The 26,369-nt window shown below is 36.7% G+C and overlaps 1 protein-coding gene across 2 annotated transcripts in view; it reads left to right on the top strand.

Moving 5' to 3' along the window:
- Positions 1-26,369, top strand: part of PPP2R5E (protein phosphatase 2 regulatory subunit B'epsilon) — an 84,310-nt gene that overhangs the window by 43,107 nt on the left and 14,834 nt on the right. For both annotated transcript variants that reach the window (XM_074908846.1, XM_074908845.1), the window contains exons 3-5: positions 8,766-8,962; positions 20,699-20,800; positions 22,899-22,991. In XM_074908846.1, the coding sequence (XP_074764947.1) occupies positions 8,766-8,962; positions 20,699-20,800; positions 22,899-22,991 (392 nt within the window). The remainder of the gene's footprint in view (positions 1-8,765; positions 8,963-20,698; positions 20,801-22,898; positions 22,992-26,369) is intronic.

Genomic DNA, 26,369 nt, shown 5'->3' with positions numbered 1-26,369 from the left:
AACATTGTTTGTTAAAAGAATTTCTTAATATTTAAGGTATAATGGATCACTAATTGTTACAGGCCTCAACTTGCAGGCACTAACTGCTTGCAGGCATCAGCTAGCAGGCATCAGTTACTATTGTGTAGCTTTGCTCTACATCTGTAATTTGAGAAATAGCTTGGAAAATGAGATGGCTTTGTTTACATGGTGTTCCTGTCTCTGGTCCTGGTGATGTGTTTTAGGATAGAGGAGCTAAGCAAGTAAGTAAGTTCAGCTTATTTTCTATTTGCATTTGCTCCATCTGTAGCTTTTGCTACTCACATGCCTGCAGAAAATTCTGTGTTTAATTCTGGTGTAGAGCTCCTCCTGGTAACAGCTGAAAGGAACCAGTGGAAGGTTCAGCAGTGGAGGCATTACCAGCTTGAATTAAGCAAAGGTATAAGGAGTGATACTTCCTTACGTACTAATCCTGGAGTCTCGAGAAACCCAGGGGCAGAGATTTCTCATGTAGAGTCTTGTGTTTGTGATGGAACATGATGTTAAAATTCTGAGATATTTGGGTTTGTGGATATCTTGATTCTCAGCCTAAGAATGTTCTAACACAGCTCTGGGAGCCCTGAAACTCCACCAGGTTCTAGTTTTGTGTCCCAGCATAGTACTGGGTTGTTTTTTTACATGCCTAGCTAAATTAATGGGTCAGTACCTAGAAAAAACTGAAAGCAAACAACCAGAAAAACAAAAAACCCCACTCACAAATCCTATAAATGTTTATATAAACATAGAAAGTACAAGATGAACAAGGGGTTGGTTTTTTTTTCATCTGTGTGTTGTGTGTGTGTCGTCCGTGTGTGTGTCCCCCCCCGTCGTCCCCCCCCCCCCCTTTTTTTTTTTTTCCCCCTTGCCTTTGGAGAAGACTTTGAAATGAAAAAGTTATATCTTTCATATCTAGCAGTGGCAGGTTAGGCAGAAGGTGTGTGGCAAAGGTATCCTGATAATTTCTTCACTACCTCAGGTCAGTATTCTCAAGTGGCAGGACAAACATGGACAGCAGCTCTCTCTGGTGTCTGTTCAGCAAATGAACAGACTTTGACTTTTCTGAATGAAGGTTAGCTTGTACTTTGAAAGTGAAATTCAGTAATAACTGACCTAAAACAACTAGCATAAACTTTCTGAGTCAGTATAAAAGAAACTTGAGTCAGTCCAGGAAAATGGGCCACAATAATTCTCAGTGTTTCAGCAGAGTATTTCTGTCTTATTTGGGGATTTTGTGCCATGTATTCAATTTAGAAAATTGAAATAACATTTATGTGTATTTTTGCCAGACTTTTTGCTTCCCTTTAAAAAAGATAAAAATCAGTAATCATCATTTTCAAAACATTAGTAAAAAGGGAGCATGGGAAGGAAGCAACCTACAAAACCTGTGATAAAGAATAAGTGCTAATTTGATGTCCGTGCAAACTCACAATAAATAATGGAAGAGATATATTAAAGATGTCAGAGCATCAGGAACCTCCAGATACGTAGCTGCTTAGTCAAATCTAGCCCCTGACCACTAACTCTTGCATTGCTGTTTTGCTTAAACATTTTAAACTCCTATTTTTCCCTTTTAAAAATATTCTGCTGCTTTCATTGTGTTATCTATTCCTCAAATAATTTTTTTCCTCTCTGTATTTTCCAAGTCTCCTGCTCGTGCTCTACCTCATTTTCTTTCTCTCTTGGTCCTGTAATACCTTTTTATGTTGTTGCTCTGCCTTCTTTGGCTTCCCACTCTGTTCCCTTCTCATAATATTCACAGTTGTTGAAAAGTGTTGTCAACTTACCAAAGGAAGAAGGTCTTGCTGCTTGATTGTAAAAACACTGTTACTACTGAGTGATGATTATTAGTACTAGTGTAAGGGACACTATATCGTAACAAATATCTTGTAAGTCTCTATTTTTGTGGGACCTAGAACAGCAACTGGTGTACCCAAATACCCTGGTAATCTCGTCTTTTATTAGTTGATCATGAATTATGGCTATCCACTATGTATTTCTTCAATTGCTTGTCATTATCCAAGATGTTTGATATAACTTTCTTTCATAACAGATTCATCATGTTAAGTTAGTGATGAGTAAGAGTACCCAAACTTGTAAAACCTATGGCACCTTGGGAGCTCTCTACTCACTTGAGGGTGACACGTCATTGATGCAAATTTGCAGTAATACAGTCCTTTTGCAACGAGTATGGATGTAATAGTATTGTGCTATGGCTCATCAGTAGCTTTGACAGCTAACCTTGGTCACCTTCCAAGTTGAAGGATGTTCACAGCACAGACACCACTGGTGTAGTCAGTGATGGGATGAACAAGTGTTGGTCACAGTTTGACAAAACATAGCTTAAAGGAATCTTTTCCTTGAAACCTTGACTGCTATGGCTCTGTGTTGAGCCCTGTGGGTGAATGTGAGGAGGCTTGAACTCTTGCCTGCACCGTGCCTGCTGTGGAAGTAGGCAAAAAATTTAACTGAAGTTTCATAAACTTCATAGTTTTTAAAACTATATTTTATTGAAGTTTTTCTTAATGACAATTTTTAAGTTTTGATCATGAGATGAAAGAAATGGCAGCCCTTCATCCATGTGTTCTAGCAGAGGGCTGAAGTTCCTAAGAATTTTAAATGAGTAAAGGCAGAATTTCAGTTAATGTGTTTAGAAGGATATCTACGCTACAAAATTTTGGCTGTGTAAGAGTTATGTCTGTGCCATCTTGCTTGCAATGGTATTGCATATATGCTCAAGGTGCTCAAATCAGAATAGATCTACACTGCTTTCATAAAAACCTCTGTGAAATGATCAGAGTATTGCCAAGCAGTAGAGGAGTTTGCAGTATCCAGGATCCTTGCGAAGTACCCAGGAGACTCCCACTTGATGAGAACTTGTTCAGTTTGATCAAGGAGAAATTGGTGGTCAGGGAAATAATTCTCAATTTTGTGACTGATTATCTGTAGAAACACTGATTATCAGGAAAAGTGCTGGAGTATGTCCTGTGTTACACTTCTAATCATGCATTTTGAATGTGCTGGAAACAGTATGCTATGTTGCACTTTTCTTTTTGTATGTGTTCACTCATGAAAGTCAGCTTGAGTTTGTCCCACTGTATTTATTGCTGTGTGAATAATGCAGTACTGGTTAGACTTTACATATTTGGAACACAATGCCTAACTGCTGCCCTGCCTGTATAATTATTAAGTATAGAGAATGGGTTGGGAAAATAGCTTTGAAAAAAGCACCTATTATAAATGAATGATTACTGACTTCACAAAGCATTCATAATATTGACAGCCAGTCAGGAAAATTAAATGAATGCAATTAGGATAGTGATTACTTTTCTCAAGAAGTGCGTGTAAGAAAGAGAGGGCAAACATTTGTACTTCCTGGCATCTTAAGACCAATATTGTGCTGTGAGAAGTGGCTTCTAGAGATGTGGCTTGTTATATACTAGGGTATATGTACAACAGGACCCTGAGTTAGCAGGGTGAACTTCTCTAGACTAGAAGACTTTCAAATTCAATTTTGCAAGTTTTATTTGAATAAAACCTAGAAAGTTAGCTTCTTACAAAACAGAATCTTCATAGTGACCAGTGGGGGATAGATGTAGATATAAGGAGATGTATGCAGGTAGGTCCTTGCCTCAGTAGTTGGTTATGTTTAGCTTGGTGAGTGGCAGCAAAGTGGGTGGGATTTCTCTGGTTTTTTTAAACCTTTTTTGGCACAAGCAGATTTTAATAACTAAGAACAATAATGATCCTGGTTTTATTTAATAACTGGAAGATACAGAAACTGAAGGAAAATTGGGAAATTATTTTGCCATTGAGTTGATAGGCAAAGAATGTAGAAAACAATCTCAGTGTGTGGAGGCAAGTGGATACACAGTTCTCATGCTGCAAAATTATAAGTTCTTTAATGTGAGTAAAAAAAAAAAACTATTAATCTTTATGTCCCCTATTCTAGACATGCTTCAGATTTAGTACATCCTTTTATTTTTCATGCTTAACATGGTGGTGTTTGCCTTTCCTAACATACAAGAAGATGGTAGTTGTTCTTTATGCAAACATCATCATCAAGCTAATTAATAACAGTAATGTATATACTGGGAACAATAGTTACTCTGAGGGCATTTTGATTTTAATTATTAAATGTTCTGATAGTACGTATGTAGGTGCAAGGTAGCATGTGTGAACATATCCTAGTTCTGCTTAATATTTTATGTGTAATCGGCATCATTTGTCTTGTTTTATACTAGTTCTAGGCCCTATCCTGTCTTGCATCTGCAATCCTGTGATTTTTCCCTACAGTTGCTGTGTTGGTTTAAGCAGCTCAATCATTCCCTGCATCTGCACTTCCCGGTGTGAGACCCTTCTTTACAAAACTACAGGCTAAAGTGGATCAGGAACTGGTCCTGGTGTTCAGTATCTTCTTGGTTTTTTACTGCCACTGAGAGGAGAAGCATAGCTCAGTTCGCTGGATGCAACTTTGCTCCTTTGATGCATAGATTTATTTTTCTATGATCCCAAATCAGTTACTTGTAAATTATTTTAATTTAAATATGTAGTATAAACATAAATACTTTTTACATATGTTAGAGACTTGCAGTAAAAGTATGCTATCAGATTTTTGTGCCTTTGATAAAAGGATGCAGAAGACAGACTGCAGAGGAGACGGATGAGAAGGGATGGGCGGGTTGAATTAGGATTATTTTGAAAAAAGGTCATTAAGAAAGAAACCGAATTGCTTTGACCATTTTAGAAATAGCATTTCAGCCCTTGTAGTAACAATTGTTTCATGCCTAAAAAAATGTACAGTACTTTCTGTCAATTTTTCTGATAACTTTATAAAACACTAGATTTTGTTAAAGGCTCTGATTCTATCTTGATTACCATTGTTCAGATGTGTTAGTACTTGTTTTCATGAAGCCAGTTTCCTTTGAACCTGTGAATACTCAGTGTATTTCAAAAGCTCTGTACCGATTTAAAAGGCTAAAGCGAAAACTTACAAGCCTGCAAATAAACTCATAGCAAAGACCTGAAAATGAGGAGAGTTATCAGTCATCCAGATGGAAGTTTATCTTTCTTTAAATTTTGATTTTAATAAAAGTATACAGTCCTGTACACTGGATATAAATCACACATGCCACTTAGTAGTGTCAGTTTGATAATATTTTATATATTATTAAAGTATCATAGGTATTTACACAGATTTATTAGAGCAGTTGCTCAATTTTCAGATCTTTCAAATGAAAGTGGATACAATGGTGATATTGCAGATTATTAAATTTGAGGGCCTAAATGTTTGGCTGTGCATTAACACAAGAGTAAAATGTGGCAGAATTCCTTGAAAACTCTGCAATATCCATCTGCTGAGAAGAAAATGATTTGCTATTTTTCAGTAACTAACTGTGAACATCTGTAACGAACTGCATGTTTAATTTCAAGTCATTGTGTTAAGGAGTTCAGCTCTGCTGTGGACCCCAATCCATCTGCACCCCAAGTACCAGTGTGCTCTCTGCTCCAAACAGTGGCATGAGGGTGTCCGGGGAAGTCTGTTCTTAGTGATGTTTTGGTAAGGGTTGTACAGCTGTGAAAGAGGCATTAGAGAATTAAGGGAAACATGGAAAAATAAAATTTAAAAAACCCAAAGAAACCCAAACCAGAAAAAAACCCAAAACCATGGCATGGTTTCTGTGGGAATGTTGGAAACATGGAATACTGATTTTACTGATTTCTGCTGCCCTTTTCTTGTGCTGTGCATATTAGGACCCCCTAAAATTGACTCTCTTAAATGTTCCCTGTTTCCAGGTAGAAAAAGCTAGGCATTAGGTGTTATTTGGTTCCCAAGACACCCCAAATTCCTAAGAAAAATAAGAAATATTATTGCATTATGCTTTTTGCAATTTTATTTTACAGTGGGAATGGCAACTTGCTTAATAAAGAAAAGCAGATATGACCAGAACGATCAGGTTTTGGGGTTTTATTTCGTGGGGTCTTGGGTGTTTGTTTTGTTGTTTGTTTGCTTGTGGGTTGTTTGGTTAGGGTTTTGGTTTTTTATTTACTATGTCCCTATAGTTTCCATGGCTGTCAACATGGTAATGCTGACATGAAATTCATGTAGTGTTCTAGAGTGGTTTTTCTTGAGAAGAACTTAATTATATTTTTCATTTTGTTCCCACACCTCCAGGTACTTAACTGGAGGAAAAAAGCAAACAAACATTTATTAGTTACTTTAATGCTTTAGTTATTTTTAATTTTTTTTTTTTAATACCGTCCCTTCCTTAAAATGAGTCTGATCTTGAGTCATTTGAGTCTGGTTATAACTTGTGCTGAACAGTATCTTAATGGCTTCCCATTTGATTTCAACCTGTTTTTCTTTCACTAGGATATCCTTGTCAGTCAGCATAATTGTATGCAAGCTATGTAGAAAACCCCATTATGTTCATGTAACATCATAGATTTTATTGATACCACTTAAGTGGTTTCAGGTTTTATGGGGGATTATAGATAGCATAAGAAAGAGTGGAAGTTAGAATTAAACATAATACTCTTCAAAAGTAACCGATTACACTTTTATCCCCTCTTTTTTTTTTTTTTTTTTTTTTCTCCTCCTCCAGCTTGTATTTACAGACAGTCTTCTGGAAGAAATTGTTAATCAATTAATTGTTGCCTGCTTGCTAATAACAGTGAATTCTGAAGTCCATTCTCCTTTTTTGTACTATCTGAAGGCAGGTAATCAAGAGAGCAGTCACAAGTACTTTTCTTCCCCAGGCCCTTTATCTCCTGTAAGCCTGTAACCTTAGAAAGGTTGCTAAGAGGTCTTTTTTGTAATGGGTGAGGGCTAATGATTTTCTCTGACTCCTTGCCTTATCTTGGGTTTCAGTGCTGCCTGCTGTGAGGCATTTGAACCTGTGCTAGAGACCTGACCAGTGGAATGTCTTTTGGGTGACCTGTTTTGGGGATCTTCAGTTTTTCCAGAGATGTTTGGGGGAGATTCTCTCGCACTTCGTGTTGGAATTCTGCAGGACCGCATTTTTTGCATCTTCTGTGCCACAGATGAATATAGCCTGTGGGAACGTGGGGCGAACAATTATGGTGATACAAAGTGTGGTGTCATAACTATACCACTTTTCCCTCCACCCTTACTTTCCTTTGGACACAGCAGTTGTAGAGTTTACCGAAGCCTAATGCATATGAGGTTACTGTGTGCTGACAGGTATCATCAACTGAACTTTGCCAAGATCTTGGTTATTCTTTGTGGGATGCAGTTTGCTAACCTATTGAATCCTGTCACTATGGCAGTGCTGTAAGCAGAAGAAGAATCAATTGCTGTTCTTCACCATGTCAAGTCAGAAAGCATGTAGCATCTTTATTTGTGCTGCAATCCATGTTTATTCTTTTAAGCAATAAAGAGAATGGATGTGAAGTGCTTTGGGGTTCTCACATCTCTATCAGAACTTTTTAAAACTATGAAGCTATATACTATGACCTTGTAATATTTCATAGGTCTTTTGAACTTGCAACTAGTAACTGTTGTGCACGTGGTTTTAATTAAAACAGATGCATGGTACTTCATCCTTAAAACTACTGTACTATTACTAACAGCTTCCAGTGTTTACCAGGTGTTCCTTAACTTGGCATACTCTTGTGTCAACAGTAAGAAGCTCCACATTAGGTTGACTTTTCACTAGTATGTCCAAGTTTTGAGCAACAAACATCAATTCTTTACTATTAGAATTTTTCTAGTTAAAATCAGCAAATTTTTTAATTTATGTGTTGTATTCTGGCTTGGAAGGTCATTCACTGGATGCTGGTGCTGACAGAGCATTTGTGCCTTTAAAAAAAAAAGGTAGATCAAAGGAAGGGAAGTGCCCTCTAATCTGAGGGCATCCTTTCAGAGTAAAAATGCATATTTCATTTATGCAGCTCTGCTATTGTTAGCCTCTTGTGTACATGAACATCGGATAAGCTAAGCTCGCTGTGTACTCTTTTGATGCACATAGTAAACTAACAAACCACTAACAAGTTGACATTCCTTTTATTATTTTATTAAGTCTTTTAACTGCTGAGAATTAAGAAAACAGAGCAAAAATAGCAAGTAGTACATTCTGCTTACTTTATTGGTCAAGCACATACTAGTATTTTGTGTGACAATGTTCCCATTGATGCATGTTATATGTTCATAATACAGCAAAAAATCCTCACTGTGTTTCAGTAAAATTGATTTTGCTATGGGAAGTGTCAACATGGGGGTAATGATTGAATCTGAAAACTTGTTGCAGAATTATAGTCTTGCTGTGTATTCATATACATATTCATGTATATTCATATAGAGCTATAAATGACACTGTTTTTAGAAATACCAATTAATCAAACTTGATCTGTTTGACAGTTCTTTCATCCTTCTTTGGAGTGTAAGTTAATGACGGTGAATGTCAGTCTCCAGTGAAAGCAGCAGTGTATCGTAGAATTAAGTCTTGAATGGTGTTGTGTTTGCATTCTCCACTTCAGCCTGGACATTTTTCGTGAACTTTATTTTCTTAATAGCAGATGATGATTAAATTGCTTCTACAAAATGTTGTTCAAGATCTCAAACACACAATAGTAATAGAGTTGCTATAACGGGTTCGTTTGTTAATCTGAGCTCTGTTTTACAAAAATTGTATGAATACTGCTTTCATTTGAAATTAATCTTCAAAAAGAAATCCTGTTTTGTATAATAAGATGCCAGACTCACAAAGATTTCCTTTCTTGTTTCATAGACGTTCCATCTTCAGAGCAGCCTGAACTGTTCCTAAAGAAACTTCAACAGTGCTGTGTCATTTTTGACTTCATGGACACGCTTTCAGACCTTAAAATGAAAGAATACAAGCGCTCCACTCTTAATGAACTGGTGGACTACATTACAATAAGCAGAGGCTGTTTGACAGAGCAGACTTACCCTGAAGTAGTTAGAATGGTGAGTTCCTTCTTTCTCATGGTCTCTTTAAATCCACTTGCAATTCCAGTTACGCATTGTGGGCGAAATTGAACCCTGGAGTAGGTGGATTAAATGAGGCCTTTGATTTGTATTTTCTCCTAGACATCACTTGGGGATAATTCTCCAAAGAAAAAAATATTAATTTTTATATATTCTTAATTAAAGTCAAGTAGATGATGGTTATTATAGTGTCACAAAAATATGAAAGGAAACCTGGATTGTTTCCTGATGGAGAAAGCTAGCAGTCATAAAATCAGAGTCCCTCACATTTCCCCCCACCTACCCCCTCTCTCTTCCCCAGTGTAAATAATGGAATAATTTTTGCAAATTTTTTATCTTTCTTTGAACTTTATCCAAGCTCTTGAGTGTGTACTTTAGTCAGAGATAGCTTAAAGTATGCACAGATAATGATTTTAAATAATAAATGCTAAAAATGTTGTATGGGATCAGTGTGAAAATTTCCTGGTTGTATTATGTGGATTCATAGAAGCTGCCGTTAGAGTGAGCAAGATTACTCAACAATAAAGCCATACCTTGTATATATTAATTGTCGAATAACAATTTTCAGTTTAAAAATGGAAACAGTACCAGATGCTAGCTATATGGTGAAGAACGTTCATTGAGATTGGCAAAATCAATCACTGCTTTAAAATGTTTACTCTCTACTACCATACAGAACCCTTATAACCTGTTATCTAAATGAGAAAGCAATTAGTTAAATGTAGATTTGGTGATTTTGTTTCCTAATGGTACTGTGTGATCATGGAATCCACTGGCTATGTGCTGTAAGAAAAAAAAAAAAGAATAGTTTTTACATTGCATTTTATATGCGCTTTATTTCTTTTCTGACGCACAGATACATGCTGTGTTGCTTGTCTGTAATATTTAAAAATAGCTGTAAATTGTGACACAATCATCAAGCAGCTAATAGTGAAGGAAAAAAAACCAGAATTAAGAGTGTATGGAAAAATCTTAATATGGCTTCTCTGTGTGTATGAATTGTCAGAAAGCCTGTAAATGTGTGAACAGATTCTTCTCCCTCACCCTCCTTTTCTCCCTTCTTTACTGGACCAATATTCTGAATGAACTGCTTTTCAGTCTGCTGTGTTATTTGTTCAAGCATGTGATCTAATGCACCATTCAAATACCAGTCTGAATACAGAATTACTAGTTCTTTGCTGAATTCTTCTGCTGGTGCTGCACTGTAGTATCTAAATGGTTTACTTGTACTGCTTGTGATGAATAAATTATATCATACTCTTTGTACAGACAGGACGCTGATTCACAGGTAACTTCAATAAAATTGGGTACTTTTTCTGTGTATAGAGGATGACTCCAAACTCACCTCTTGCAAGAATTTGGTATTTTTTTAAAACGTTTCTCTTAGTGAAGTTGTATTGTTGCATTGACTTTGGTTATAGTTGTTTACTGCAGCAATATTTGTAGAATAAAGACTCTGCAACTTAGTGTTCTCTTAGGTTGGGCCCCAAGAAACAAGAAGAATTTGATCTGTATCTGCTCGTAAAATTCAATTTGAATCATAAATCACAACCTGTGAAGCAATCTGAACTTGAGCTGTAGAAGAGATGCAAAACCCCTTTGCTAGCATGTCCGGCTGTTGCTGCAGTCCCTTATGTTGATTCACAAAGCAGTTTTTATCTTAAGGAAATGAGGCGTTGCCTAAATAGTTTGAAAAACACGGTTTTAAATAATTTTCTTAAATATAGTCTCTTAACTGATATGGAGGAGTCACTGGAAGTAAAGATACAGTGTGAATTTTTCTAGTGGATTTCACAGATATTTGTTAATGGAGCTTCAGGAATTCCGGTTTCTGTTTAGCTCATTTTTGATGGAAAACTGTTCTGTATTCTTTTTTTCTAGTATTCCCCTGATCCTTTCATTTCTTCGTGCCCTTCATCTTAGTTTCTTCTGCCTTGCATTTGGGCTCCAGTGCTGAATTAATGCTGTTTTCTCTTCAGTGCCAGGGTACTTAAACACGGGGGGACGACTGATAATGTTCTCAAGTCCTTTATCTGGCTATCCTGTGGCTCCTGACTGCCCAAACCTAGATTTTTTTTAAAATAAAAGATGCCCAAGTAATTAGGGAAACAGACATGTTTTTTTTCTAAAGAATTTCCTGAGAAAGTTGTAATGCTTAATTTTGTAAGAAATTCTAGCCTACAACAGACACCTGTGCTTTGATGAAGATGTAAGCTATTGGAAAAACAGTTTCAAAATTGGAAAGTTGGCACAGCCTAATTGTGCCCGTGGCAACCAGCAGTGTTCTTGGTGTATGTGCTCTTGGAAAGACACTTTGGTGGTTGTATTCCATGTAAGCAGAAGGCTGTGCTCTGCTATTGAATTTATGTGAGTGAATCCACGGCAAGTGCATGAATGATTTCTTTTGATCATCCCAACGAATGCTAATACAGTGTTTCGACTCAACCACATCATTAGGGCTTTTGTGCGTTGCAGGTATTTTGTATTGTACAGACACACTATCTGGTAAAAGTGGTATTTTTTCCTCCTAGTCTTTGCCTATAAAAGCAAGATATCTTCATCACTTTAAGTGCAGTTATACAGGCCCTAGAGGGAAAAGTAGGACTCCTAATATTCTATAAAATAAGTTTTTGGCACATATTGCCTGGTGAATAGACGACATTAGTCACTTCGTGCTGAAGCATCATGTTTGGTGTAACTCGTTCTTTGCAATAAGTGCATGTTCTTGTTTCATGCAGAATTGTGCTCATAATCATAAACTGAGACAGTCTTAACTGTGCACAGTTGGCTTCACAAGTGAAACTGCCATCTTTATCTACTTTTGAGGATTTTCACCTAGGTCTCCAACTGTGTTCACAAAGGAGCTGTCAAGTTGACAGTCTCTGACCTGTCATGGTATCTATGCCCTGACCAAATTAGCATCCCCATTGACATCGTGGGAGTGTTTCAGTTGAAAGACCAGTATCTTAAAACAGACCAAAATGGAGCACAAGTGTTCTTTGTCCCTTTGGAAGGTCTCCTTCTGGTTATGTTTAGTGTTTATGAATCCAGGAATTAGTATTTCCTGCTTGGCCCTTTGGGCTACTGTGCTTTGGAGGTGAAGTAGTGTAAACAGATGAAAAAGAAATAAGCTGTTTTGTGATTTTTGACATCATTTAAGAGCAGAAAAAAAGGTAGACAAGCCTGAAGCTGATATTTTAAAAGTTACCAATATTTATGAAGTGCTTTCTTATCTTAATTATCTAAAATATCAAAAAAAAAAGTGTTATCTGTGCAAAAATTTTTGTTGTAAAGTTTATAGCATAGGTATATATTAGTGTTCTCTGTTCATGACCCAAAAGGAGTTTGGCTTTACAGATACTAGGATAGAAAAAGATTGCCTGTAAACTTCTTCAGAAACTCTGATATTTTTAATTACTTCTAAATGTGGTGGTGTTATGGTGTAAGGGGTTGAAAAACAGTCATTTGTGGTAGCCAGCATAACAGCTCCTGGATATTTTTACTGCCAGTCATCCTAAATACATGCCATTAAAACCTTAATCCCTAATCGTAATATCACGTATTTTCATCTTGTTCTCTTGAACATATGATATGATGTTGTATATAACTAAATGTGAAATCGCTTGGCTATTTGTCAACCTGTGTACATGTCCACTTCTCTAAGCCACTCTCTTTAGCTTGATACATACAGAAGTGTTGGGTATGTTATTGGTTATTTAAAAAAATAAAATAAAGTTTAATTTACTAATGGCACCAAAGCAAGCTTGCAGTGGCCTTGTCACTGCCATCAATATCAGTTGATGGGAAGAGCAGTTGGGGTTTGTGTTAATGGCCCTAAGCTGGACAGATTTATTCAGGAGGGTATTGCTCAGTGTGCTTCCCCTGCAGTTTGATGTGTTGTTCAGAAGGGCATATGACATTCTTTAGAATTAGTCTAGTCTTAGGAAAAAAGGCCCTTGCCAATTAAACCACACTCTGCTAAGAAGGAAATGCCAGTAATATGACTTTATGAGCCAATAATTGGACACTTAATCTAAAATTTGTTCCTGTCTGAGCAAAATGTGGAGGCTTAAACTAATGATGCTGATTTTGCTGGTAGATTAAGCAATGGTAGTTGAATGAAATAAATGTTTGTTATTATCTGTGGTATCCCAAAGGGTGTATGTAGTAGAGCTTTTTGTGTTTTCTGGGTATTAAGACATAGATTGAGGAAACTGATGTCTTTCATTTAAGAAGCTAGATGGGAAGAATTGACAAGCTGTTAAACTGAGAAATCTGGATTAATCTCTTTGTTGATGAGCAACATTTCAGCTCTCCAACTTGTTTCTTAAAAACTCAGCCCTTGACATTTACCATGATGTTTATGCAACATCTGTGGATGGTTGCCAGTCTGTAAGAGATGGCTAATGAAACTTTTTTGAGATACACCTTTTAGAACAGAATAGTAGTACTTTGTTCTCCTCTCTTTTAAGTGCAGAAACGCGTTTGGCTTCCTGTTGTCATCTTTATCTTTTCTGTATTGACAAATCAAGTAAAAGAAGACTGTAATCTCTATAGCCAAAATGAAACATCATATTAGATATCTTCTGGCTCAGAAGCTATGTTGAGCAACACAGTGAAAGAAACTTGGTTAAATGAATACCCAAATCAATACCAAAAATTGCATTTTAAAGGTCAGATTCTGATTTTTTTTTTTACCAACATAAATCTAGAGAGATTGCATTCCCTTTCCTGCAGGTTTGTCTCAACAGATGTGAGGGCAAAGTCTGATTAGGAGTTTGTGACAGACCTTTTAAACAGAAAGAATATCTTGTTAAGCCATGATTTTTTTAGCATGTTGAGGAACCTATTTTTAGGAAGTGTTCTAGCTGTTAGACTTCATAGGCATTATGAATTTCTTTATTTTCTATAGCTTTAGCTATAGCTTATGACTAAGTATGACACCCTGCTTGCTAAATGTTCATCCTGTTTAGGGTTTTCCATCTTAAAATGTTCTTGGATAGAGATCTTTTTGCAAGTCTACCTATATTCAGTCTTACCTTTTTGATTTAGCAAAAGCCCTGCGCATGAAATACTGTTGGTTCTTGTATTAAGAGTTTATAATACTGAATGCCATTTTGAGTTTAAGGAATATAAATGAAATCATATACTCTTACAAAAATTGACAAATAATGTATCTTTTCTAATATGAATTTTATATAACTTCAGGAATTCTGTAAAATATTAGGAATTAATCTTAACCTCAGTTTTTGACCCCCAAAATAGACTTTGATTAAACATTGTTATGTAGGTACAGCCATGATGGAGCAAGCATGCTATCCAAGTTTAAATAAAATAGATAAAAATCACATCATATTTTAAATTCCATTCTTGTTTCTTTAATGTGAGGGTTATCAATTCTGTAAAAGAGATAAAATAGTCTAACTTTGGGGTTTTATGCATTATTTCCAAATTCCTCTGTTAGATGCTTTTTATTATTCACGTTCTCTATTCACATAGTTTGAGCAAAAACCATAATGCTTATTAAAAGAGGCTCTGATGTTCTGTGCTTCTCTCAGAAAATCAGTTGGAGGCAGCTCCTCTTGCAGTAGTTGTCCCTAATAATTTTTCCCGACAGTATGTAATTACATTTACCCGTATCCATTATTCCTCCTGTTGGTTACACAGGCCTTTCATTCGTCAGACTTTATCTGCATAATAGTACAGCGACTAGGTCTAAAGCAAAGAAATAAACTGGAAAAACATTTTTTGTTTCAAGAAGTACTTGTGTTGACTCCAGCTATTTTTTATTTGTTTTTAAAGGAGTGTACACCCACAACCCCCCCTTTTGGCTGTGTCATCTTCTTGAATACCTTTTGAGCATTGTGTCTGTCAATAAGCACAATGTGCATCTTCTGGGGATTGTTTTCTTGGCTTTTGAATTTTTTGTTTTGTTCTTCAGTTTGGAGTCCGAGACAGTATGAGTTTTGTAATGCTGTCTAGAGTTCAAGTTCATGTATTGGCAGGCTTTCACTTGATCTGATGCCTGCTCTAGAGAGAGGGCCTTTTTCTGCTGGTACTGTGCTTTAATTTGTCCAAGATACTTGAGTTACAGCTATGATTTTTTTAAGATTGTTTTGTTTAGAATTAACTGGACACACATTAAATAAATAACTGTTCCACTGAATCGTCTCAAAACATAGTTACACGGGGAGAGCGATGAACAGGGTTGTTACTGGTAGGGTACCCTGTTATGGTTCAGGTCTAGGTGACCTGGAGTGGAATTTTGGAGCTCCAGTTTCCAGCAGCGAGAAAGTGTACCCAGGGCTGCTGCCCGGGAGTAGGTCTGTGCTAGCACTTCTAACTCAGATTGTGAGTGTGCTCTTCAGGTGGATCTCCCATTTGTTGTGATAGAGAAGTCTTAAGGTTTGTAAATTTGGTTCCTTTTGAACAAAATGTCTACTCCAGGAGTGTACCTGATGCTTTCCAACTGTCTAATGGGCTTCACTGTAAGAGAACACTAGAAAGAAACTCTTCCCTCCAAACATACATAGTACAAACCTGTTCCTATGGCACTTCTTTGCCAGCAGAAGCACAGTCTAAGCACCTCAGTTTTGCCACTTGCTCATCTGTATGGATGGCAGCTGCTACCACCACTGAAGTGGGTGATGGGAAGCTAACAAGTTCAGGAGTCCTGATCTAGAGCTAAATTCTTGCAGGTTATTGACTGAATTTTTAGCAGACTTAAAGGTCAAGAAAAAATGAGAAGGATTGTTCCCCCTCCCCATGATCTGAATTGTTGACTGTGTTCACAGTCCAGTGTAGTTCATTTTAATGCAACCAAGTCAAAAGTAATGCTGCTGGGAAAAAGAAGGCATATAATATTAAACCCTGAAAGACTCTATTCGGGCAAGCAGTGGTGCAGAAAAGGACCTGAGCATTGTGAATTACTACCATGAGTATCTTAATATGAGTTTCTGGTACAGTGCACTGTTCAAAGAAGTGAATGTTGGTAAATTAAAATGGCAACATGTAGAAAAAAAAAAAAGAAAAAAAGAGGGAGATGGTCTGCCCTTTTATACTACCCCAGTACATTTGTGTATAGGTAGGAGCTCGAAGGAAGCAAAAATAATCCCAGGATTAAAAACAAGCAAAGAAACCAACAACTGTCTATGTTCAGAAGCTGTATCTTTCCATTTAGCAGCACAGAGGTTGAGAAGTGTTATGTCTATATAAAAATACCTATATATCAATAGATACGTACTGCATATGCAAATATATATACAGATGTAGAAGAGCTCTGGTGGTTTAAGAAGAACCAATGGGGAATCAGGGAGATTCAACCTTGAAATCAGAAGCAGCACTGTGGTTAAATTCGTAGTAAAACTAGGAGAAGACAGCTGGTGGAATAATTTATAATCTTTTAAGATAAAATTAGGTATTACTTTTTGTAAGATGTACTTTAGTCAAACTTCTGGGAACAATTCAGTGGGTTATATGGAGATATTATAGCTGAGTGACTGCAGTAGTCACTTCAGGCTCTAAAATATGTAAATCCGTAAACAATATTTAAAAACCCACATATGCTGATATATTTCAGAAGGACAAGTTTTGTGTCTGTTCCAGGGGCCAATATTGTCTCCCAGTTAGCATAGCTTCATGTTATGGCTTAATTATATTTTACTGTTCCTGTATGTTGTTAATAAGCATGGTAGTTTAAACACTGTATGTGCAGAGATACTCGGTTTCAATTTCATGTGTACATGGGGCTTATTTGGATGGTTCCACATACCGGTAATAGAAGAACAGGTGTTCCCTGTGAGCTAATTGGGTATTCACTTAGCCTGATTTTATATAGCTAATATATTAAGCTTTCCTGCATGTATGTTTGTTTTCACTTAAGGCTTCATTCAGGAAAACTATTACTGAGAAAACTCTTTGTTTCAGACAGCACAGAGTAGGAGCACTGAGCTGAAATTGAATTTGTGAAATGTTTCTGTTATAGCGTTGTCATTTTTATAGCACTAGAGGGACAAAGAGAGGACTTCTCAAAACATTTATTCCTGACTTCAGACTTAAGCCTCTTAGAACTGTATTTTCTAAAAGTTATTTCAAATATAAATGTGGTGATAAACCCAAAGATTTCGTGAAGGTTGTTACTTTTAACTGTATATTCATAGTTTCATAGTTCTGCATTGCCAGGTACCAGTCATCAGATCTGTTTAGAACTTGCAGCTCATTCTTTATGGGGGTATTGGAGCAGCCTTCCCTATCTTCTTGTTTGTTTTTAATGAATTAACATTGATTTGTAATTGCCTGGAGAAGTTTTTGTCTTGCTTCTGGTCGGGGTTGTGCCTGACTGACACACTGACATGGAGCTTAGAGGTTTCTGGGCATCTCTAATTTAAAAATTTATCATTTCAGCATTTCCAGCATGATCTTGGAAATTTTAGATTCAGTGCCAATGTGTAGATTTTACTGATTTGTTAAATTGGTTTCTGGCACTTGGGTGTTCAAATTCTGCAGAGTGGGTGAGCAGTGATATACTTTTCTCTACCCAGTTTGGTGTGTGCTTCTGAGAGGGACAGTCATAGAGAACAGTGTGCAGATGTCTTTGAGGACATAAGAGGGGATATCTGTCATGATACAACTTCGCAGAATATTAGAGTTCTGGTTTGCTTTACAAAAATGTCATCTGGATTTGGAGGCATTCCTAATCAGTGGAAGACGGAAGTCAGGATTGATCAATAGTCATTTGTGCTGGCTGTGGAAGAGGAATCATCGAGGATTGTACATGCAGGCTGGCAGGGATGTCCTTTGGCTTGATGATCCAACAGAGGTCAGAAGAGAAGTGATTCAGCTATCCAGCTGAAGGAATTTTGGCATGCTGCTTGGGCCCAGGGATAAATACCAAATAGCTACCTCATGCCTATCTGAGAAAAATTATTCTTTCCAGATTTGATGTAGCATATTCCTATCTTTGTGTGGTGGCTGTCAAAGTCTCTAATGTACAGCTGGGCAGTTCATGCATGGAAGAACTTGCTGCCTTCAGTTCTCCCTTAGAGGCTTATAAACATTAGCCACCCAGAGGCTACTGATTTAGATAAGCGTGCTATAAATTGACACTGCATGTAAATGAGCTATCATGCTGTGTTGGGGTGATTAATGTAACTGTAATGGCACGCATTATCTTTTAAAATTATGATAACCTGGGGAAATCATGTAAAGATAACCTGTTCTGTCTGTTCTTCTCAGGAGAATATCTGCATTTTGGCTCCATATAGCTTGTCCTTACTCCTGATGCAAAAAAGAAAATGAAAAGAGAGCAAGCTGTTTACTAGGAGCATATTCTAACTTGCATTGCATTTACTCCTGCATGTTAATTTCCTTATGCAAAAAACCTGCTTTTGAGTTGCCTTGAGACTAGACTTTTTTTAATAGGTACTCTCCAAAAATCATACTGATTTTGTTACAAGCTCAGGATTCAGGTGTCAGTGCTGGCACATAACTAATTGTTACTGAACCCTTCATACTTCTGTCATGCTGTTAAGGCCCTGGCACTGACTGCTTGAGGCTTGGTTTGACTTAATTTAAATCTTACAGGAATTTGTCTTGGTTTAGCTTTTCATTCTGAAAGCATGTACTTTTCCTTGCAGGTTTTGCTTGTGCCGTAATTCAATATTTGTTCCAGTCTCTAAACACAACAGCTGATGAATACTTATGTTTTTTCTGATCTGTTGGTACAAGTTTCATTAATTTATATATGGTTAAATTTGTAGAAAAATTTCTTTCTTGTTCCAAATTAAGTTTAAAGCAGAAAAAAAAAGGGCTATGGAATGCCTATGGTTTTGCTAGTTCCCTGTTTTGATCCAAATCCTGAGAAAGCTGGGATTTTTGTATGTGAAGCATTAACCAAAAATGCTTCAGTATTGCAGAATTCCAGATGTTTGGATCCAGAGCACCAATAGGTACATTTCCCCCTTTTTACTTTGAATCCTTTGGGTCATCTACCCTCTTTTGCCCTGTGCTCCAACACAGGAACAACTCTGTCCTGCTAATTGTGATCATTTTCCTCCTTTTCCTGCTCTTTCATATCAGGGATAGTAGAAGGATGAGCTCAGGAATCCTGGAGGAAAGACAAACTATAATGTGTGTATTCTCTTGAGAGAAGTGAATGAGTCAGGGGAGGAGGATGGAGAAGAGAGAAAAAGAGTAGCTCCTAATAAGTGCTAGTAATCACTTGGCAGGTATGTGTACAGGGCAAGTAGAGTTCAGCATCTATCAGCACCGGCTATAGTAAGTGCTCTATCTGTTAAGGCTGAAAGCGTATTGAAAACATGAGATTTACATACACCGTGAAGGCTTCTGTATAAGTATGTTTTACTGTAACTGTAGTGAAATACACCCTCTTGTGGCAAGAAGGAAAAAGTCCAGGCAAAAACCCGTGTGACCTCCTTTATTTTCCTATGCTCACTGGTTAGCCTTACACATCTTTTGTCTTTCCCTTGTGTTCAGTGAATATTCCTCCCTAGTATGCACCACGTGTGCTTTTCTACAGTTTTCTGTCGTTTCATCTGTTTATGCAGTACCTGAGTCTCTTTTCTTTGTCTTGCAAATTCTAGAACTTCACTCTATTTCAATCTGGTTTTATCAGTATTTGGATCATGTTTAAACTCTTGGTTTTAAAGTGCCCATTCTTAATAAGTTGCCAACATATTGTGAAAATATGCCTTACAAACTAACTTTAAAACATTTACAGGAGTAAAAGGCTGAAAAATTAATAAAGATGTTGAAGAACATACTAGTTTTGTTTCTTAAATAGCTTAATTTGTCTGAACTACTATGAAGGGGTCATGTATAGATGGGATTAGGAGATAACATGCGGCTTTCCCCAGCTGTTTGATTAACCAGCTTAGAGATGGGTCAAATGCGGTAGCAGAGTGCAAAGACGGCACAACATCACCTTCAAAGTGCAGCAGAAGCCATAAACATGTTTGCAGTTTATTAGATCTGCTGCATAATAAGATGTACACTCCATTCAGCACTATAATTAAGCGAGGAAAGCACTCCGGTTCAGTCTTTGCTGGTAGCATGAACCTCACAAAGGCAAACAGTCTCAGCAAAATACCTCTAAAGATTAAGCAAAGTGAACCAACCATGAAAGAAAATGTGGGCTAAGTGTCGAGCAAATACTATTTGTTGCTTGCATTTAGTACCAAGTTCTGTACTTGGCATGAGGTGTCCAGATATATAATATGTGAACAGTGCTGGCAACTCTTTCACAAGTGCTGACAGACGAGACCTTAAGGAGATACCATTAATGTTTTCCCTGCGCAAAGGAAAATAACCAAGTGTTGCATGAAAACACTTGTAAATACATGTTGGTGACATTTCCCACAACTCCTAAATGGTCATGGCTCTCAGCCCATTGATGACCTGCAGGATTGAGAGTTACATGTCGGTGGACTCATCTGGAATGCGGATGACAGAAATGGTGGCAGATGGGGTAATGCTGGGATATCAGCGGAAAGAAGCAGAAAGCCCCAGAGAAGGGAAAGCCAAGGGTGGTGACAGGTTTGTAAAGTGACAGGTTCCTTAGACCTGAACTTTGTCAGACAGCAGGCAAAAGAAATGCTGATTATGTGATGGAGGATAGACTAGTATAGACGTACCAAGTCCTGAAGTCTAGTACCTATTTGAAAAACAGATCTCATCATACTTTCTTTCACTTTTCAGGTATCTTGCAATATCTTCAGAACTCTCCCACCTAGTGACAGCAATGAATTTGATCCAGAAGAAGATGAGCCCACCTTGGAGGCATCGTGGCCGCATTTACAGGTTTTTGATCACTTATCTCAGAACAAATGCTTATCATTGCTTAATGTATCTAATAATTTTGTCAGCTTTTTTTTAACCTGTGAATCAGAACTAGTTTGTGACACAGTAACACTTATCAATATTGTTCATGACTATAACATAGTACTTACAAAGACAAGAGAGTACTTTGTGAAATTTGCAACATGCTAAAGCTTTCTTTCAAAATTGTATTGACGCTGCCCCTCATATTCCTGTTTTCCTTCATTGGTTTAAAAATTATTTTGCTTTCCAAACTGCTCTGATGCACAAGTGTTTTTCAGCAGCTTCAGCAAGAGCAGTGTGGGGATAATACTTCTAACAGTTTTGCTTTACTGAGGGTAGTTAATTTTCATACAAAACCACGGGTGTTAGCAGCTGATCAAAAAGTGAATGAGAAGCTACATCCCTATTTAAGTCTTCCTTCCTCTCCCCGGGCTGAGGTTTGCTTTCAGGTGTTTGTAGCAGGCTGCATGTGCTCAGTGCTGTGTATCATCTCTTCCTCTGTACCTCAAGTGTCAATGCAAGGTATTGGACAAAGAACATAAACTAAGTTTGGAGAAAGCATCATTGATGCTAATGCAGTAAATTATTTTGTAGAAAATGTAGATGCAGATCCCGTCTGTGTTAGGATGATGGCTTATGCCACTAGTAAATTTAGAAGAAGTTTGCCTGAGTAACAGTTTGTGGAGTCTGGGAGTTTCTGTGAGCAAAGGAGCACAGTTGATCTCAGCTTGAAATGAGGATTTTATTTGATAGTTGTATGCACAATCCTTGCCTGTGAGCAGTTTGTTTCACTCTTTTGTGCTCTCAAGTTTAGAATCTGTTAAAATGTAGGTTTCATCCCTCATTTATATTTAAATTTATAAAAAAAAACCCGGAATATTAAATCTTCAAGTCATCTCTGAACAGCTTTGCCTGCCTGGAAACAGCACAGGCATACATGCCTGTTATCTTGTGTTTGTTGATGCTACTGCTGTGGTTTTAAAAGTAATTACTTACGTGGAAATGATAGAATTTCTTAGCTGGTGGATAATTTACCATTGTCAGGAAGAAATGCATGAAAGTATTTGTCAGGAGTTGATGGAATTGATTTCCTGATGATTTCAGATTAGTTATGTAAGCTGTCGCTTTTTCCATGTCATATTGCTGAACCTCTCTCCCCCTTCTTGCTTTCCTCTTGCTTCCTTTTAGAAGTCAAGAGAACATTGACATAAAGCATCAGCAGCAGAATTGCACCATATTGGTGTTTTCATGGAAAAGTTTAAAATTATTTTTAAATGTAATTTTTAGCTTCCTTTCTCCTTTCAGTGTTAATATTCATACTTACTGAAGTCAGAAAGGAAAAAAAGGTTCAATTGGTGCTCTCCTTCAGCAAGGAGAGTTACTATCTGGTAGCTTATCTGATCAGTGGCAGGTTAGAGTTGCTGTCTTATAAGGCCATAGTAGTCCCTGTTTCATTTCACTTCCTTTTTGCCTGGTTTTTATATATATTTTTTTTTTCTCCACTAAACAAAGTCTGTCGCTGTCCCACTGATTAGTTTAGGTGGAGATGAAATTGCATGAAAGTAAGCAGGTTTTCTCCAGCCCTGGGGCTAATCTTTGCAGTAAGTTAGGAACTTCTGAATAAAATCCAGTTTGTATTCTTCTTCTGTGTTTCAAGTTGTAATAGAACGCTACTCTAAGCAGTTTCTAATTTAATTTAAATATTTCTAACTGTTTTACCAGCCCTTTCAGAATTGTAATGTCTGTATTTGATGTGACTTCAGCAGTTCAGAGGGACGTTTAAATGTGCTTTCCAATTACTCTAGGAAGCTTTGCAAGATGATAACAAGCATTACATGATGGCAGTGGTGGAATATCTTTGACTGGAGTTAAATAAGCAAAACTAACTTAAAAAGCTCATGTAATTAATTCTAAGGTAGCAATTTGATAAAGGAGAAAGATATTTTTCATTTTGAAAAATTTTTTCCTCTGTGAAAAAATAAGTATTTTATTTTCTAGCAAAAGAATTTAGGGAAATACTTAAAAAGAGGAAGCAAGTCATAAACTAAACCATCAATATTTTTTTTTTCTTTTGCAGCTTGTATATGAGTTTTTCATACGATTTTTGGAAAGCCAAGAATTTCAGCCCAGCATTGCCAAAAAGTACATAGATCAGAAATTTGTATTGCAGGTAAGCTGATCTGTTTTCTCTAAAGCTTCGTTTTGCTTTTGAAAAAAATTTCTTTAAAAAGATTTTGTTTAGAATTTGGAAGTGTAACTTTATTTGCAACAGAAAAAGGCTAAACAAGCATATACAATGAAAGTTTCAACCTGTGGAGGAAGGGAAAATATGTGTGTGTGTTTATATGTCAGTTTCTGTTGCTATAGTTATATAAAATAGTTGGTTTGGTTCCAGATTTGATACCTTAATCAAAATACTTGATTACTGGTTGTGAGAGAGAGCTGAAACAGTAACTGTTGAAAAATGAAAGGTTTACTCTCAAGTAGTCTAAAAATGCTGCTATCTAGAGAGACTACTTAAACACCAGTTTTAAAGTGTCTTGATACTGTTAAAATATTTCTGTTGGAAGGGGAGGAATATTTTTCCCTTCTATCTCTGCTGGAGAGCTGGCAACAGGGGCAGAAGTTCATTAACAAACCTATTCCTAGCACAACACTGAAAACAGTGGTCAGGGAGAAAGTAATTCAACAGGCCATATAAAGTTCAAGCTGTATTAAAAGCATGGAAGGAGGCGCATCAATAATAAACAACACCGGCAAAGAACGGGTAGCTTTATTTTTGTAGTTTGCTTGCCATTGTTCTGGCTAAATGAAGAGGTGGCCTCTGCCAGTCAGTCAGCTGGTAGCCGCATATTTTACACGTATTTCATCTTTCTCCTCCTTGTGTACAAGCTAGGCTTCTTGTGTACTTTGTTATTTCACTTGAAACTACAGTACTTGGTCTTCTCTGCTGAGGAGTTTTCATCCAGGCCTTGACAGATGCTGGAACAGATAGGGCTGAAGGAAGATGTTTTCTGGGATAGGCCAGAAAACTCCACAGACAGGAGTTTTATCTTAAGCTTTTGGGAGCAGGCCTGTCTTGTGTTTTCTGTTTCCATCAGAAAGAACTTTGCAGTTAATGCTGTCTATAGCTTGATTTTGAAATCAGGGAAATTTATAAAGATTCCTACTTAGAAAAGGGAATTTCCTTGGGGGCTGAGACTTGAGAAAAAAGGTGAACTAGAAGTGGCAGGAGATACTCAGCGTTCCTGAAGACCTTTCTCTCACCCCTTTGTCATGGGGCTTTTTTTTTTCCCCTGTAGTGTTCAGGCAATAAAAGTAATATTTTTACTGTCATTGTATGTTATTTGTATAAAGAATACCTGAAAAACAAATCAAAGAAAGCAATTTCTATGCTTCAATTCAAAGATTCAAAGAAGAAACCTTGGTTTCCATCTTGATATTACAAGTCTTTCTTCACTCTGCAAAAGCAATGGGATATACTTCTGGTTTTATTTTATCCATCTTCTAAATAGAAGAGCATTTTTCATCTGAATCAAACCTCTATGGTGAAGTTTCTTTTTGGTTCTTCTAAACACTGATTTGAACAAAGTTTGTACCCATATGATCATCCACTACCTGGTGGAGATATAAAAATGTGCAGGGGGACTAATCACTTGACAGTTTTTTCAAACTGATTTTATTTTCTTTAGATATAACAGAATTGCATTAGAAGGAATGCTTGTGTTCTACTTCAAAATGTAAAGAAAGTAATTCCTAGATGTTCCTATTACATGCTGCTGAACTTGGTCATGACTGGCAGAATCCCACGCACACCCTCTCAAGGCATTCAAACCTGTTACAATTTGGCACAGGAGAATGGGTCTAACCCAGTGATTTTTTTTTATTTAATCCTGTTAAGTCTTTATTAAATCTACTAAATGAAAGAATGGTAACTACTGAAAGAGAGAAATGGAGATTTTTGAAACCTACATATCTGTAAATGTATGATACAGCAACTGAGAGTTCTAAAGAATTCTAAGTTCTTGCCACATGGTTAGATGATGTGTTTCTATATATTACTATGTACAGCATGTCAATTTAATGTTCACATTTTTCTATTAAAATTTCTGTTGAGCCTTACATATACTTTCAAACAGATACGTTTCAGTGTGTATAAGTTTTTGTGTTTAGCCTGTAGGAACTGGGGTGTTCTTCCACTTCTTACTCTATTTGTTGTGCCTCTAGAGTAGCTCCTAAGAATCTGTGACTGCAGATCACTTACATAGGAAACCAATTTGAGGCTTAAACACATTAAGCATATTTGGTGTTTTATGACACTGACAGCACAAGTGTGACAAGTCTTTGAAATCAACTTTCTTTCTAAATTAATTTGGTTTTTTTTTAAATTTGAGTAACTTTAATGAAGTGTTTCTTGGCAGTAAGAATGCCTGTATGAAAAAATGATACAGTTCTTTTAATGGACATTTTTCAAGCTTTTTCTTGTTTGCTTGCTTTTTCCTTTTGTTATTTGAATATAGATGTGTTTCTGGCTTGCAGCTGTATGTTTTGATAAAATGCTGTACTTAACAGTGTAACTGTTCGTTTCTGAAGCCTGCTTATATACAGTCTGAAATGGTTGGCAGTGGTTGCTAAGAGACATACTATTCAAATATATCCACAAGTGTCTGTGTTATGTAGGTTGCTATTTTGGAAATTATATTTCCCTTTTCTATCTACGCTTAGTGTCAGAATAGCCACGTAAATTATGGAAGTCTTGCAGCTTATCCATAAAAATAAGATTTTATTGTTGAAACCTGATAACAAATTGGACATATCAAAATCATTAGTCTTAGTTCAGCAATGTTTCCACAGAAGATCTGTATGAGAGAACTGGAAATACAAATATTTTGCTCTTAAAAGCAATCCAATGAGAAAATTAAAAACATAAGTGTTTCCAGCTGTTTGCTATCTTTGGGTGAAATTTGCTATGTGGGGAAGGATGAGGTGACTTTATTTAACTGAAGAACTAATTGAATGAAGCAATGTGTTTATAACCTCTGGAGGGCAGCTGAAAAACCTCATCGTTTCCTCATGAAATTCCCACCACAGATTCTTACTGCAAGGAAAAGATAGTGGGTTCTCATTACAAGCCACAGAAACATCCAAAACACTGAAAAAGAATATGTACATCAGTCCTAAACCTGGATGTTAGAAAGCAAAATCCCAGATACCTTAACAACTTTAAATCATATTTTTCTGTCTTTTTTCACCTTCTCAAAGTTGTGTAGCAGTTTAACAGAGATCAGATAGTATACAATCACTGACTTATCTACTTATAATACGTATTTATAATTCATCTATTTGTGAATCCAGAATAATTTTGTTTTCTGCCATTCCTGCAATAATTTTCTGACAGTATCTTACCCATTTGTAAGACCTCTTTGGCAAATTATCTTAATTTCTCTTGCAAGACATGTACTGGTTGACAATTACTTTCTTTTTCATGCAAGAGATATACTGGTTGCTTATGACTCCTACCTTAAATTTCCCTATTATCTGTGCCTTT

This window comes from Athene noctua, chromosome 6, assembly GCF_965140245.1.
Source record: "Athene noctua chromosome 6, bAthNoc1.hap1.1, whole genome shotgun sequence".
Lineage (NCBI taxonomy): Eukaryota > Metazoa > Chordata > Aves > Strigiformes > Strigidae > Athene > Athene noctua.
This window is presented reverse-complemented; position numbering and strand designations above follow the sequence as displayed.